At 36.7% G+C, this 16,207-nt stretch overlaps 1 protein-coding gene across 1 annotated transcript in view; it reads left to right on the top strand.

The window, feature by feature from the left end:
- The window catches only part of DCN (decorin), a 38,555-nt gene that overhangs the window by 13,050 nt on the left and 9,298 nt on the right, over window positions 1–16,207 (top strand). The window contains exon 3 of the mRNA XM_031600483.2: window positions 8,747–8,859. Coding sequence (XP_031456343.1) covers window positions 8,747–8,859 — 113 coding nt within the window. The remainder of the gene's footprint in view (window positions 1–8,746; window positions 8,860–16,207) is intronic.

The raw sequence follows: 16,207 nt of genomic DNA, 5'->3' as shown, positions 1-16,207 counted from the left end.
TGTTAAGGAGAAGATGTTTGCAGTTCTTATTTCACTATGAAAAAGAATGTAATAAATAAGCAACACAGTGAAAATCAGAAACCACCTCTGTCCATCTCATTTCTTGTAAACTTTATGTATTTAATGGCAAGATGAATGGGCAGGTTATTTATATAAGTGCTACAGTATTTAAGATATGCAAATATAAATGACTTTGCAGCCTGCTTCTGTAATACACACAACATAATGTGCAGTAGGTCATCCTAGAACCAGCTTCTTCTACATTGTTTGCCTCATCTAACATGTGAAAGCCCAGGATGACCTCAGTTTCTGTGCTGGAGAATTTTCACTTTGGACACAGCTAATCACAGAGTACAGAAGTTCATTTTCCAATAAATGTTTTCCCTTCTACCACTCCAGTGTGAGCCTCAGAAGCTAAACTGGCTCTCAGTGAATTCCTATTTTAGATTAACATGGAAGAATGGTGTTTGTACCAGTGCAACATCCACTCTCTCTCAAAAAAAACACAACCCTTTACCGAATATCTTTGTATAAGATGTGTATGAACAAAGAAATAACAGGATTTTGATGCAATTTATTTTCCTAAGCTCAAATAGGATTTACATGCCTTCAAACTGAGGAGGTCATACTAATTCTTTACCACTGGAAAGTAAGAATGGGAAAGAAAAGGGAACAGAGCTAACCATGTGTGTATAGTGGCAGCAGGTCATGATAAAACTAGGGCTGTGCAATGGCCATGTGGTCAGAGAAGGAAGGTGTAAGTTTACTGGAAAGTAGAAGAGATCTCCCCAAACTGCTCTTTATTGCTGCCTCTTTATGTTAGTGCTAATTCTGGTAAATTCCAAAGCAAGTATTTAGAGTAGTGTTTTTAGATTAATATCTATTGCCTGCTGCTTGAACCATGGATCAGGAAAACATCCTTACTCCAAATGATTGTTAAAAAATTTAGTGTTAGAGAGTGTTCACTTTTCCCAGTCACTGAAATGGTCTCTTCTAAGTACTCTAAATACGTGTAAGAAATACAGATTTCACCTCAATTCATGAGTAGTCATGGGTAGTACATCTGCATTGCATCCACAGTGATTAAAGTCACTATGCACAACGTGCTGGCAGATTATACAAATCACACAGGACTGTTGCTGTTCTCTGATGGGATGTTTTATGTTAGTAACCATGACAGTAATGTAATGTTGGCAATTCTAGCAGTTACTTCAGAAATCTCACGATATTTGATTATTTCACATAATGCCTTCATCCCTGAAGGCTCATGATTTTTTTTCAAAACACTTTTCTGCCTTTCTAAGATAAATCTCTGCTTCTTGATAAGGTATAAATCTTCCAGACCTTTGAAATTAACAGTCAGTTAGAAAGAACACAGAAAAGGAATTTGCTTGATTTTGAGATTTAAGGATACATCATTACTTCTTGGTATTAGTGCTCGGAGCCAGGAGACTGAAGCTATCTGTACCAGAAATGTGACTAACGCTGAAAAATAATTCATAACATCTGTAGCTTGCAATATCTTTTATACTCTGAAATACGTGTTCACTACACAGAGTGGGTGGAAATGGAAGTGAGCAGACAAGCTATGCACTCATTTTAAAACCTTTGCTGTGACTTTTTCAATTATTAGTACTATCATAATAGATAATTGAGCAGTTGATCACAGTGTGTGATTTTATTACTTTTTTTGGTGTTCTTCACTCTGTTCTGGGAAGCAATGTTATAAATTGTCATGATTCTGCAATTTTGTGAAATGTTTTTGTGGAAAAAAAAAAAAAAAACCACAGGGTAGTGGTATATCTGTAGATCTACTTCTGTGAGAGACCTCAGCAGGGGATGGATTTCATTTTCTCATTCTTTCATAAGGGAAGGGTCAGAGGTATACAAAAATAATCTGTGAAGAAAATAAGCCCCAAATGGATCTTAATGGATAATGAATCTTATGGACTGAAAGCAGGAAAAACATCTGAAAATGGTTGTAAGTCCCCTTTAGGAAGATGCATTTTCAGTTTCAAGTGTTCCAGTGGACGCTCCTTTTTAGAACAATCACATGAGAAAAATAGTTCTCCACTTTTTCAGATTTCTTTTTTTTTTTTAAATTAATAAAGTAGTCATTAGTACTGATGATTTCATAGGGAATGAGAAATGCAGAGAACAGACTTTTACTTTGAAATTGGGAGAGAGAAGGAGTCTATGGATACTTCTCAGCAAAGGACAATTGTTTCTTATTTTTCTGGCTGGTAGAATGCAAATTATGAAATTGATCTTATTTTCAAATCCTACACAATAGAGAACATATTTCCAGTAAATACTCAAGTACACAGCCTGGAAAAGCTTCAGTGAACTTTTCTAAGTCCTGTGATTTTCCACATCCAAGACTGCTGAACCCATAAGCTTGCCATTCACCCCATGCATCCCAGGGTCCACACAGGGCACCACCAAGGGCATTCACCCCTGGGAGGGAAGGAGGAAGGGAAGGAGGGCTGCTGCCCACTGTGGGACAAGGCAGAGCCTGGCTTGGAGCAGGGAGAGCACACAGCAGAGGAAGCACAGGCAGCTGCCAGAGAGGCCTCCTCTGCTGGGAGAGCAGCCACTGATGACCACGGCTGGGAATTACACGTAGCTCAGGCCAAATTCCTCAGCTGGCAGCAGCTGTTAGTGGAAACTGAAGCAGGCTTGAAAAGAGCCCCATTTTATGGCCCCTATGATAATAATTGTGAGTGTTGGGATGTAATAACACATGTATCTGAGCTGCAGAGTTCAGATCTCCCTCTGCCCCTTGACCCCTTCTCCCAGTTGGGGAAGGGAAGGATTTTCCAGCAGAATAAGCCCCATCCTCAGTTGTTGTAAAAAGGATAGGAGAACATAGGGGGAAAAAAAAAGAAAGAAAAAAACCATAGCAAACTGCTGCATTAAGTAGTCTGTAGTTGGCACAATTCTCTTTTTGTTATTTTGACTATGTGGTCTCAGCACTGCAAAGACACAGTTCCCAGGGAAGTGTCCTCATCTCTGAGCTATAGACTCAAGACTCCCATTTGCTTCGTTTCTCTCACTAGCCTCATAAATCTTGCATTCCTTTTCTACAGAGCTGCATGGCTTCAGCAGAAACATGGCTTCATGCCAAGCTGCAGACTCTCACTTCTGAGAAACTGGAGGAGCAAACTGAATCCCCTTCATAGTGAGTGGGGTTCAAAAGCCATCCCTGTCATTTTGGGGGTTAAGCAATTCCACAACTGCTTGGTCGCAGCTCCTGCAGCTGAGTGCATAATTCCCTGTGCTGCAGAAGTAAGAATGTTTGCCTTGTATACCAAAATCCCTAATCTCCCCTAGTCCTCAGACTATTCCCAAATCCTTGCTGCATCTCCTACACCTGCTTGGCCAGCTAAATGGCAGCGTATGTGAGTTGGGCTGGCGTATCACCATGCTGGAGATGACTGTCCACTGTTCTCTGCTCTCTCTGGGACTCAGTAAAAATTGAATTATACCAGCCTTAGCCTCACTGTGTCATTAGCTTGGCTTGTTTCTACCTAGTTTCTGGTTTCATAAAATCTCCAGACTCATGGGACTTGTGTCTTCTCCAGGTGGTAAGGCACAAACAATCAGACAGGCCTTACAATCGCATAAATCTAATTTACTTAAGAAATCATGACAAAACACTACACACACTCATTGAGACAAGCCTGATTTCTCAATCCTCTCACTACAGAGGGGTTACTGAACCTGAGAAATGCTCTCCACTGAACATTTCTATATGGCTGTAGTTGAACCTTTCCTTCACTAAACTTCTAAAAGTGAGTGTGGGTCCTTGTTGTCTCACTGTGTGATTGAAATCTGCTGATCATCCAGCTCTGCTAGCCATCCCTCTGATGCATTTGATCGTATTAATTATTCCAAGCATCTGTGATGTAGTGACTAGGGTAAAAATAAGTTAAGAAAGCTTCTTCCAGGGAAAATAAAAGTGCAACTGATACTATCAAAAGGAAGTATTTCAAGCTTATTAACACTTATTTCTTTTTTATAGTCCTATGGCATATTCTGCTCTGGAAGTATTATCATATAGATATGATATGCATATAGATAGATATATATAACTAGACGTCAGCCAGCAGTGTGCACTCGCAGCCTGGAAGGCCAACTGTGATCTGGACTGCATTAAAAAAGGGTTGGCCAGCAGGGAGAGGGAGGTGATTGTCCCCCTCTACTCAGCTCTTATGAGGCCCCATCTGCAGTACTGCGTCCAGGCCTGGGGCCCCCAGTACAGGAAGGATGTGGAGCTCTTGGAGCGAGTCCAGAGGAAGGCACTAAGATGACTAGAAGGCTGGAGCACCTCTCCTATGAGCAAAGGTTGAGGGAACTGGGCTTGTTTAGCTTGGAGAAGACTCCGGGGAGACCTCATTGTGGCCTTCCAGTACTTGAAAGGAGCCTATAAACAAGAGGGGGAATGGCTGTTAATGAGTGTGCATATTGATAAAATAAGGAGGAATGGTTTTAAACTTAGACAGGGAAGATTTAGATTAGATATTAGGAGGAAGTTCTTCAAACAGAGGGTGGTGACACACTGGAACAGGTTGCCCAAGGAGGTTGTGGATGCCCCATCCCTGGAGGCATTCAAGGCCAGGCTGGATGTGGCTCTGGGCAGCCTGGTCTGGTGGTTGGTGACCCTGCACATAGCAGGGGGGTTGAAACTGGATGATCATTGTGGTCCTTTTCAACCCAGGCCATTCTATGATTCTGTGATGATTCTATGACATATACATGTACACTGATGAGAATCACTGAGTTCTCATAAGTTGATGAGGTAAGACTTAAGAAAAAATCTGCATATTGAAATCTGCAGAGCATGATACTGATCTGGTCCAATTTGCAGTTGATAACTGGAATTTATAGTTTTTTAGCTTCTGTGAGGAAGACGTAGTACTGAAATACTACTTTAATGCCAATGGCAATAGCTGCCTGACTAAAGAAACATAAACTGGTTCATTAGGTTCCATATATTTTGAGAATCCTTAGGCTCTTGATTTCAACATAAGCAAGTATTTTGGGAGGGTGGGCTTATACCATTTTTGCTTATTTGTAATTTTTTAAAATACAGTTATAAGCTTAAAAAATAACTGATTCACTTTTATTCAATAAAAATAAATAAAGCCATACGTTTAACAATTTAACAGACAGTAGGAGAGGCAGAAAAATCTAAATCTTTACTCAGTTTTAAGTTCATCTTAGAAACCAGGGACCTGAAACATTTCCAGATTACCAAGCTGTATAGTAGTGATTATTTGCATAAAAAGTCAGACTGTTATGGAGGGTTGTCATGCAGCTTTTTAAGAAGCAAGCTTAAGTATATATGTATTAAAAAATAAAACTAAGAGCTGGAATATTTGTATGAACTGGTTTTAAAATAAATCAGGAAGTGACTCAGTTGGCATTTTCCTGTACTCGTTCCCCTTTTGGTTGGTACTACATAAATTTCACTGGAAGGCATTTGTTGGTGGGCAGAGTCACACTAAAAATTGTTTTCAGAAGTATGTGGACATCATGTGTGTTTCTCAGAAATAAGTAATAAGTGCAGCCCACAGTTATCCTCAGAACTCCTCTGTATTCTATCCAGAAGAATCCAAAAATCTGCCTGGGCAAAGGTAATTCTACATGTAACTCCTACATGTACCTATCTGGAGATCTGCCTGTCTCTGCAGAGACTTGAAAGCTCATGTAGAAGTGACAAGTGTCACAACACTTGGACCCAGTCCACAAATCAAACACAATTTAATCCTGAATTATTTAACTGCTGATTTTATAAGGTGGTGTCCAGATCCACATATTTATGAACTTTTATTTCTCTGGAGAGATGCATTTTTTTATGTAGCTGTCAGTTGGTGGATGTACCATACTACTTAAAGCTATTATGACATCTCTATGACACCAGAGATGCATCCTGTGCTTCTCCACACAGAGCATGATGCTCTGCTCTCCGATATTCAAAACTCAGACAAGAAAAACCAAATGTCACATCTACAGCTGTTTTTTGAACCATTTTTTGAAATGGTTTCAGGAAATAAATAACAGAGTATGTGAATGTATGCATATGAAGTAATAAAACAAGTTTATATTTTAAGGGATGGAAGTTATATTCTTTGTATGTGGAGCTACATACATCCTAGTTTTTAAAACAAGATAGGAAGCTTTTATAAAATCACATTTTTCACTAAAGGTTATTTCATTATAGTTGTTATAATATGAAACACAGTTTAACTTCAGAGCTCTGTGAAATTATCAGTTCTACCTTATTCAAAGAAAATACCTCAACTTCTAGAATCTGACACGTGAAGCTTGAAATGTACAGCTGGAAATTTAATTTGAAGCTCAGTCTTTAGCAAATCATCCCTTTAACGGCAGTCCAAGTATTCTTACAAAGTATGTTCCAAGGACATCCAATAATGTACAGCTGTGCAACTCTCGTGTACCCTGGTTTCTGCCACAAGCACTTAAAATACAAATGCCAGTGTTTTTGATATGAATGTACTGACAGCTAGAACATGCTAATATTACTTTGTATTTAAATAATTCAGCATTCTTTTGCATTTGTATGTGAAAAATACTCTGAAGTTGCTAGACTGTGAAAACTTTTCACAACAATTATGATCTTAAACAAACAGTGCTTTTTGGGAGAGAATTTTTAGTTGCTGACATCACTGTTGTCTGCTGAGGACAGAAACTGTCCAGAAACAACATGCAAATTATATGGTATTACATTTGTGTATATTTGGAGCTCTAGTCCTACACTTCTGAAAGTAATGAGAGTTTTGCCTACAGAACAATTGAACTCCATGTCTAAACATTATTTTAGGAATATGAAGAACCCTAAGCTTTATAATCAATTCACGTGCTGAAAATTAGTAAGGTGAATAGCAGATATGAGCTTTGGCTTTTGTCATTTTATATGCTGTATATGCTTTTACTCATTCATTCTATTCTGGAAGATTCTTAAAACATTTTGGTTATGATGAGATTCAGCCAGGCTAACCTATATTGTAGCCAATTTTACTAAATATTAAACCCATATATTTTTATACTTCTTTAGCTAATATTTGGGAACTTATGGATGGCAAAAAAAATAAAAATAAATTGGAAGAGTGGTTAGAATTTCTTTAAATTAAAAAAAAAAAAAGACTTCTTATAGCATCAGGGCAATAGAATATGTTCTGTACAGACTTATCACTTAAACCTAGGAAGCAAACACTTCAAAAGTTGAGCTCTTTATGTAAGTTAGAAGCATTAAGTATGGTGCCAAATACACATTCTTTTCATTATTTGCCATAGTAATTCAAAATAAGACCAAATTTTTCTTCTTTTTCTTTTTTTTCTTTATTTTTTTCTCTATTAAACACCACAGACTCACAGAATTTTTTCAGTTTGGAGAAAATGTCTTCAGACAGTATCCTGTCAATGCAATGTCTATTATAGCAGGTTGCTCAGGGCTGTGTTTTGAACATCTCCATGGATGAAGACTCAACAGCCTTTGTGAGCAACCTGTTTGGACAAAAATATCTTAAGGTCTCTGCAGTCCGATTTATTAGATTAAAATATACTTATTTTAAAAAATAGTCAAAATATACACACATTTTTCATCTGAGGACAGTATTTGTTATGCAGTCCACAGACATGTTCAGGAGACACTGCTGATACTTACAGATATCATCCCAAGGAAACTCTGAGTACAGCTTCAGAAATGTTTTTTGAAAATGTTATTGGTATTCTACCTGGTGATATATACTTCTGTCAGATGCCCAAATTGAGACTTCATTAATGTCTGTAAAGTATTTATAACAGCTGTTCATTTGTTCATTTCACATTTCACATTCTGTTGTTTTTTAAATTTTTGTTTTGATTTGTTTTTACTTATTTTATTTTGTTTCATTTTAATAACAGGACAAGCTAGGAAAGAAACATTAACTTTGTGGTAAATCAGAATGACTATTAATTTGCTGTATTCCAAGTCACACTATGAAAGGAAAGCTGGGTAAAGTGAGTGTTATTTAACACTAAATAATTTAATTTCCATTACTTCACTGGACTTATATATCAGCTATTCAGAAAATAGTCCCAAAGAGAGTCTTTAATTTAAACTGTCTGATGTTCTTTTGGCAGTTGTAGAGAAACCAAGAGATTTGTTCTCCAGAAAACTTGGATGCAGTTTCAGCTGACAGAAAAGTGGGGGTTTCATGTCTTTTTTTTTTTTTAAGGTGGACCTAACTTCAAGTTATTTAGCTACTGTCAAACAAACAATATTTTTTTCTGGAAATGCTTATAATTAGCAACCATCCTTCTTTCAATAAAAAAAATTCCTGTACCCTTTAAATAGCAGAAAATATTCTCTATCCAAAAAGACTAACATACAGTGAAATCAATAAATGCCATATTTCATTCTGAAAGCAATTTTTATTCACAAAATTCAATAGGCTTAAATACCTTAGAAATATTTTTGACAAAGTCAAGATATAGCTCAGATATATTTTCAGAAAAGGGCATAATGGAAATGTTAATAGAAAAATTTCAATTTGACATAGCAAAATAAAACTCCATTTACCTCTTTGGAGACAGAAATTCTGTCAAATAAGTCTTCTTCATAAGCTTCTTCGGGAAATGAGTTCTAGAAATGTTTACTGAAAGGTAAACGTAACTAAGGAAAGTATTGGTTGCTGTTTGAAAATTATTTCAAAGTCTATTGTTTCTTTTTTTTTCCCAGGTCTGGAAAGAGTGCCAAAAGACCTTCCCCCTGACACAACTCTGCTGGATTTACAGAACAACAAAATCACTGAAATTAAAGAAGGAGATTTCAAGAATTTGAAGAATCTTCATGTAAGTGTATAGCTGAACTAACACACACACACACAAATTGGACAGAAGAGGTGATTTTGGTCTCATACCCATGTTTTTAAGGAAAATTGATTAAATACTCTATGATCTTCCTCCTTCGTCCCAGTCTATAAATTCTCATTCTAATTCCTCTCCTCGTGCCACTAAAAATCTTCATTAGTGTTCATCTCTTTGTAACTGTCTCCCTTCCATTCAACTCCTGTTCTCCATCACAATTTCTCTCACCTTTTATTTCCTTTGGCACAGTGGTTTAATTATTTCTAGGCAAAAAAAATGCTACTTCTCAACCCTCACTCATCACTCACTCATTACTATATGCCTTCCCCTCCTGCCCTTAAGCTCATGGAGTGCTCTATATACTCTCTGTGTCATCAGTTCTTCTTTTCTAATTTTAGCTCAAGCATCTCTTCAAGCCAAAATTCTGCCTGCTGCACTACAATAAAATTATGGTTTTGCCAATAATTGCCTATTAGTAAAATTCTACCCTTATTCATCTACACCTGACAACACTACTCTTCCAACACTACTGAATGCTTTCCCTTTGCTATTACCCAAACAAGCATTTTTTTTCTCTCTTAAATTCCTCTGAGCAGCTTTGAACAATTACTAGGGATACAACGACTGTCTGACTGTAATGGAGGGAGTTGCGTGAGTAGATCATGATGCAGTTCTTATCATATAATTTTAGCAACTGCTGCATAGATGTCTACATCTGACCTCGAATGAGATGATTTATGCCCCCAAATTGTTTTTTTTTCCAATTCTTGTGCTTTCCTACTAAACAGATTTGACACTCTACTTCCTTCCTGCTTGTTTTGGTTTTCATCCACCTTGGAGAAGTGTCCTGTTTTTTCCAGTGAAGATCATCTACTGGATGTTGAAACAAAAAAACAAAGAAATCTTTTTAGTGAAACTAGTCTTTTCCAATCTTTCCTCACAACACTGCATTAAATGGTATTGCATATGAAAAGCACTGGCAGCGATAATATCTTCCTACTTAGCACACAGCTCAGGTCTTCATTATACCTTGTGCTGTGAGTTAAGCTGTTGTGAGTGATGTCACCTTGCTGACTTTAATCCAATGGATATTTTTCTTTCCCTTATTAAAGCAGATAGAATTTAATATTGAATTAAATAGGTAACACTTCAGGGAAGACATTATTTCTTTACTCTAGTCCCAAAAGTAGCCAGGCATGTTTAGGGACCAATGGAAAACAAACAAAAGAATGACAACAGTAACATAGGTTTCACTAAATGACCTACAAAACAATCTGATTTTCGTAGATTTTCTCAGGAAGGGAAAAGGATTCTTCCATCTCCTCCCCAAAATAATGATTTACTCATGTACATTTATGCAACTAAGCACCATCTTTATGCTTGGCAGGCATCATTTTTATATTTGTGTAAGATGTGGGAATGATTCTTATCCCTCCACTTGCAATATTCTTCAGAGTAATAGTAAAAGGGGAATATTGCTTTTAGATAAGCATATCTCAAAAGTTTTGCTGTTGACAGAGGTCTGTTTTTGTTTTAAGGATATGTGTGTGCATGTGTGTGATGTATATATTTATATCTCACATATAAACTTTTAAAATCATATTCTCAGATACACATCACAGACTTGTGATAGCCTTACACTTGACAGTGTGATGTTCTAAAGTTTCTGGACTTCTACCAAAACATGAAACCTTTTAAGACTCTGCTAAACCAGAAATAGTTGCATAAATTATAGCTATTACTGTTCCAAAATCTGAAATAATCAGCAACTGCACAGTCTTTTGCATAAAATTACCACTTAGCATAAGCATTTAAAGAACAATTCTCTGTAATCGCAATTCATAAAAAAAAGATAGCATATTCAGTTTACTCCTTTGAACAATCCTTTTAAATTCATTTCTAATTCCTATAGACATCACCTACCATAGGTATAATAGTTTTGGAAGCAATTTTCATGAACAAATCAAATTGCAGTTCAATTTGTGCTAAAATATAAAAGAAGAAAAGGGATCTCTTTATCTTGCCCACGTCTTCTCTTTCAGTACAAATGTAACTGATTAAGCTCTTAAATGGAAGAAAAAGAGGACTTAATAACCACAAAGATGTTCTGTGTAAGAAAAAAGAAATTTCATGAGAAGGTCAAAGAGCAATCAAAATTTGCAGCTGGGGAATATGGCAAACAAGTAGAAAAGGTTTCCATTAAGGAAATATTTAAATGCAAATATTATATGCCTGCAAAGGAGGACACACAGAAAGTAAAAGATGGTGGTATATCTGATATTTTTATAGTTTTCAATTCATCCAGAAAGTGTGACCGAGCTGTCAAAGTTGTTCTTAAAAAACTGAATGGGACTCCGTACTATAAAAATGAAACATGAGATAGACTTTAACTGGAGGTCTCAGGACAATAATGAAAAAAAAGCCTTAAAGAAAGACTTTTTTTTTAGGGCCAAGAACAATGTTTTGCAGTTTCAGAAAATTGTCTGATTTTATGTAAATTATTTGCTTGTGATTTAATCTTGTGACAAAACATTTAGAAATGGTGTTGGAAAAGGAAGAAGAAATCTTTTTATGCAGCTGTCAGAATTTTCCAGGCAAACTAAAACTCCTGGAGAAAGTACAGTACTTTGACCCCATGGACATTTAAAAAAAAAACGTGAAATACTACATGAGTAAGCTGAAGGAGGAGTTTAGAAAAACAGCACATGGAGTTGCAAGCTCTGTGGCAAAGCCAAAACAAACCATCATAATACCTGGCACTTTGGAAAAGAGGTAATAGAAACAACTGTGTATGAGATCAGCATAAGATTGCACAAATAACAGAAAAGTAACTGCATGCTTTTCCAACAGGAATTTTTCAAAGGCATAGTGTTAGTACAGTAAAGGAAGGTGAATACAATATTGGGCTGAAATCAAATGGAACATTGCTTAGTTTAAATTGATGGATGAATACAAAGCCATGGTTCTGCATACAACAGAGCCTATCTTCATTTATAATAGAAGACTTGCATAGAGAAGATCTGTGCTAGGGACTTACATTTACAACCATAGCCACAAAATGTGATTATCAGTGTAAAATGTATGGGCTAATAAACTGAAATACTCTTTGTAGCAACATTTTATGGAAGAAATATTGTTTTGCATGAAAAATTTTTTATGCCCTCAATTTTTATTTGTTTATTTATTTATATTAGAAGAGGGCTCCCGACGGAAGTAAAACAACTGATGATAAGTTTAAGAACACCTTCCAGGGATATAGAAAATTTCCTGACAGATAAAAATATTAGTGAAAGAACACAGTCTTTGGATGACTTATTACTGCTTCAGTTTCTTTTTCACAGACATGATCAAAGGAGAAATTAAGTGAACATGCTGCTCTTTGAATCAGAAATTGAAGACTGTACAGTAACCACTAACTTAATGTAAACAATAGGCACAAATCTCTACCCAAGTTCTACTTCTGAACTCAATTCCCACTATCATTTAGTAGATAATAGGATGGAGAGACACTTCCCTCCTCTCAGGCTCAGAGCTTCTTAGAATCATGGAATATCTCAAGTTCAAGCCAAATTTCTGTGAGCACTGTCCAAATGCTTCTCGAACTCTGGTGGGTCCCTGACAAATATTCAAAGAAAGAAGATGTTAATCTCCCTGAACTACAGCACTTCCTTAGAGAGATCCCATTTCACAGACTCTCTTTTGCATTGTGCTGAACGCACGATGAGATTTTCCACAGAAACAAGCAATGTGCAACACATAACATGCATGAAAAATATTTTTTTAATGTGAAGAGAAGAAAGATCTTTTTGTGTGAGCATAACAACAGAAGGAAAAAATACTTTTAGATCCTCAAAAATTTGGAGAGTTTCAGAAGACTGAACTAAAAAAAAAAAAAAAAAGGAATTTTAATAGAACACATCAATAAAGTAAGTAAATAATAAATAAACAAGTAAATTATGATAAAGTGAAAGACCTAAATGCCTGCCCCAGAAGACAACAGTAGTGTTGAAATGTTCTCTAGAATGCCAGAACATTAAGATTATTTTTACTGGAGCAATAAAACACAGAGCCAGCTGTTCTCTGGTCATCTGTGCAAGTCACGTTACACAATACTTCTCAGTGACAGCTCAAACTCAGTGCAAACTACAGTACAATAGGCGCTTTGGCTTGGTGAGATTACCCACCCAACAAGGTGCTGTGGATGTGATCCAACTGCTTTCCAAGTTTTCTTTCCCCTATACTGACAGGTTTGTTTCAGTGCCTTGACATCTCATTCTTTGCAGTTTATCCACCTCTTCTCTCTCCTTTCCATGCCATCCTTTATTCCTTGCCTTTCCTACCTATGGCCTCTTGATCCACTTTACTGAAGCTTATCAAATAATTTATGTTGCAACCTAAGAAAATCACTACACCACCATGCTTTTTCAATACCTTTATCTTTTCTCTGCATTAAGACTGTAGATCGCATGTTCCTCATCACACAAAACATCTGGTATTCCAGAGACCTCATTGAATTCAGGGCCTCTTGGTTCCTTCAACTTTACCGATCTGCATGATTTTTAAAATAAATACTTATTTTGTAAAATTCTTCTAGTAAAACACAGAAAAGGAAGTAAAGATGGTTTTTTTGGTTTTGTTTTTGTTAGTTTGTTTCCCTATACATGCACATTCACATTTAATATTTGGCAGAAAAGCTTGACTATATACAAATAGTCCAGCACACAAGTATGAGTTAACAACTGAAACCATCAGGCAAACAAGAATGACCAAATTTATTAATATTTTTATTTAAATGCTGACTCCTGAGCTTACAGTTCTTAAGGCATTACTGTTCCTAGCAGCACTACAATGAAACAACAGGTAATAATAAAATACATAACCCAGGAAATTAAAGAAATTCCATCGGGTCAGCAGATTGATTTTTTTAGTTTAAACCCTGAAGGCCGCATGCATCATTAAAGATTTGATGTTAGGTAAGAGCTCCATACCCAGCTGGCAAACCAGATGTATCAGCACGTATTAGGGTTGATAACAATTTGCTGATTGTTCCACAGTTCATTTCGGATTTTGGCAAGGCTCTTAGTTCAAACTCTTCTAAACTAAGAAGGACAGATGTAAGGGTGGTAAACCCACAGAACCTTGAGGTTCCCACATAATTAAATGACACCAAAAGATATAGTGCCCCTCTCTTCACCCCTGGCCAGGGTAAAAATCTCAGGTTTTGGTAACCCCAAGAACACTGAGCTAGTTTTTATATAATGGCCACATGCTCACTCTGCAGTTTGTTTTTTGACAAGAGCATGACAGCAAGTGTTCCAAACTGCCTGACTGTGAATCCCTGGTTTTGTTCAGGGAATGAATATTTGAGGCACAAACCAGGCCAGGGGGAGGTAAATGGATAAATGGACAGACTATAATGGAGGAGCCAGCATCTGTTCATGTCATACAGTCCTTTACCCCTTTTATTTATTTAAATATAGTTTTTGTTAGTACACTAATATAAGAGGTGTATCAGTAAAAATTAAACTATCTCTGGAGCACAGCTTGTCCTCTTTTTTTTTTTTCTCTCTCTCTCCCTCTGTTTGAGCACTGCTTAAACTGCTGACCATGATGCAGTGGTCCATAGGTATTACTGTGGAGCAATACACAGTAATAAACATAACACAGCCTGCTTACCTTGCAGGAACTGCATAAGAGCCGTAGGATCTATGATATACATATCATATTGTGTATAACAATAGAAAAAGCCTTTATCTCAGAACAGGAGAAGCTAATTTTTCTCTTACTCATAACAAATTGCTGTGTCCCCTCTGATCTCAAATATGCAGTGTCCTTAATGCTTTATATATTTGCGCCTCTTTTTCTTTCTCACTTCTTCTCCTGCCTATGGCTAAGTACCTCAATATCCAATCAAGTCATGTTTACACATGTGCGTGCTAAAAGCTTTTTCTATGGGGATTGGTGATATGCTTCAGTATTGTTGATTCTCTTATATATGTATTGAAAGAAATATCTCTAGTCCCTCCACCAAATAAAGGAAGAGAGATTTTTGAAAAAGAAATTCCCGTGGCTGCCTTCAAGTATCATCCTAAGCTGTCAGGATTCTTCAGTCTGCTAGATCACTTCATACAAGCAGTACTGCAATTGCTAGCTACAGGTCAAGCACTTTCAACGCTTTCAGATTGACCCTCATTTTTCCCTCTGAGATTATTTGGCCCTGCACAAAATTAGTAGATGGCGCTGTCCTTTTGCAAAATGCATATCACGTCCCACCATGCCATCTGGGCTATATTCAGGAAATAGTCCATGTGGCATTTTTTTTGCCTAACATCCCTTCCTCACTAGAACAGCATGCAGATGTTTTCCCTCAGCTTTTCTCCTCTAGTTCCTGTTTTCAATGACCTCTAAATTCCCTGGAGTTTTTCATTTAATTTTATTGTGTTTTGTTTTAACTTTTGTTACATGCAAACCATACGGGGCACATTCTGAGGAAAATAAACAGCAGTGCTCCAAAGCTAATAACTTCTTTCTCTAAGTCTTGCGTATAATAGAGTTATTGTGAAGAGGGAAAGAAACCCATGGGTACGGCTGGCCAGGTGCTCTGCTGGTGTGTTATCCTCATCATTTGCTGTTGCTCTGGGAGACAGTAAAACTCCTTTCAAATTCTGATGTGTGGGCTTGTTTTTACTTCTTTAAAGCTGCACAACTGTGTGAGAAATAATGTCGGTTCAAAATAGTGGGACTCACACAGCAGGATGCAAGTGAGAACTGATGTTCTGGTGCAAAAGAAGTTGAAAACTACAGGGTCGTGATACTTCTCCAACTTATACCACCAGTATGTATGTTCCCACTGTGAAAGCATTTCTAAACATACTTTTTGATAGATATCATCATTTCTAAGTGAGGTAGATATTCTGGATCCTTGAATAAAACAACTCTTCTGTGTGTTTCCTCAAGATGGTTTTGATCAGGACAAGCAGTCCTCACAAGAGCTTTAGCTGTTCTCTGAACTTTAACTACTCACAGGATATTTACATTACAGGGCACGCTGAATGTATACCCATCTATTTTTGGTGAGAAATATTTCATGTCAGAACACCAGCTTTGATAATCAAACCACAGATATTTTTATTGAAAACTAAAAAAATCTGAAAGTAGATAAAATTATTAAAAGATAAAGCAAATCTTTAGCTGAAATAGATGACCAAGTGGTAAAAAGCAGATGTAGGTTAAAAATTTCACATGTTCATGTGTCAAAACTCACTTAGTATTGGTTTAGATATCTACAGAAAACTGTTAAAATCAACCAAAAAGACTGTAATTAGTAGTAGTA

Source organism: Phasianus colchicus, chromosome 1, assembly GCF_987193195.1.
Source record: "Phasianus colchicus chromosome 1, bPhaCol1.hap1.1, whole genome shotgun sequence".
Classification (NCBI taxonomy): Eukaryota; Metazoa; Chordata; class Aves; order Galliformes; family Phasianidae; genus Phasianus; species Phasianus colchicus.
The sequence above is the reverse complement of the archived record's forward strand: the minus strand, read 5'-3'. Positions and strand labels throughout refer to the sequence as shown.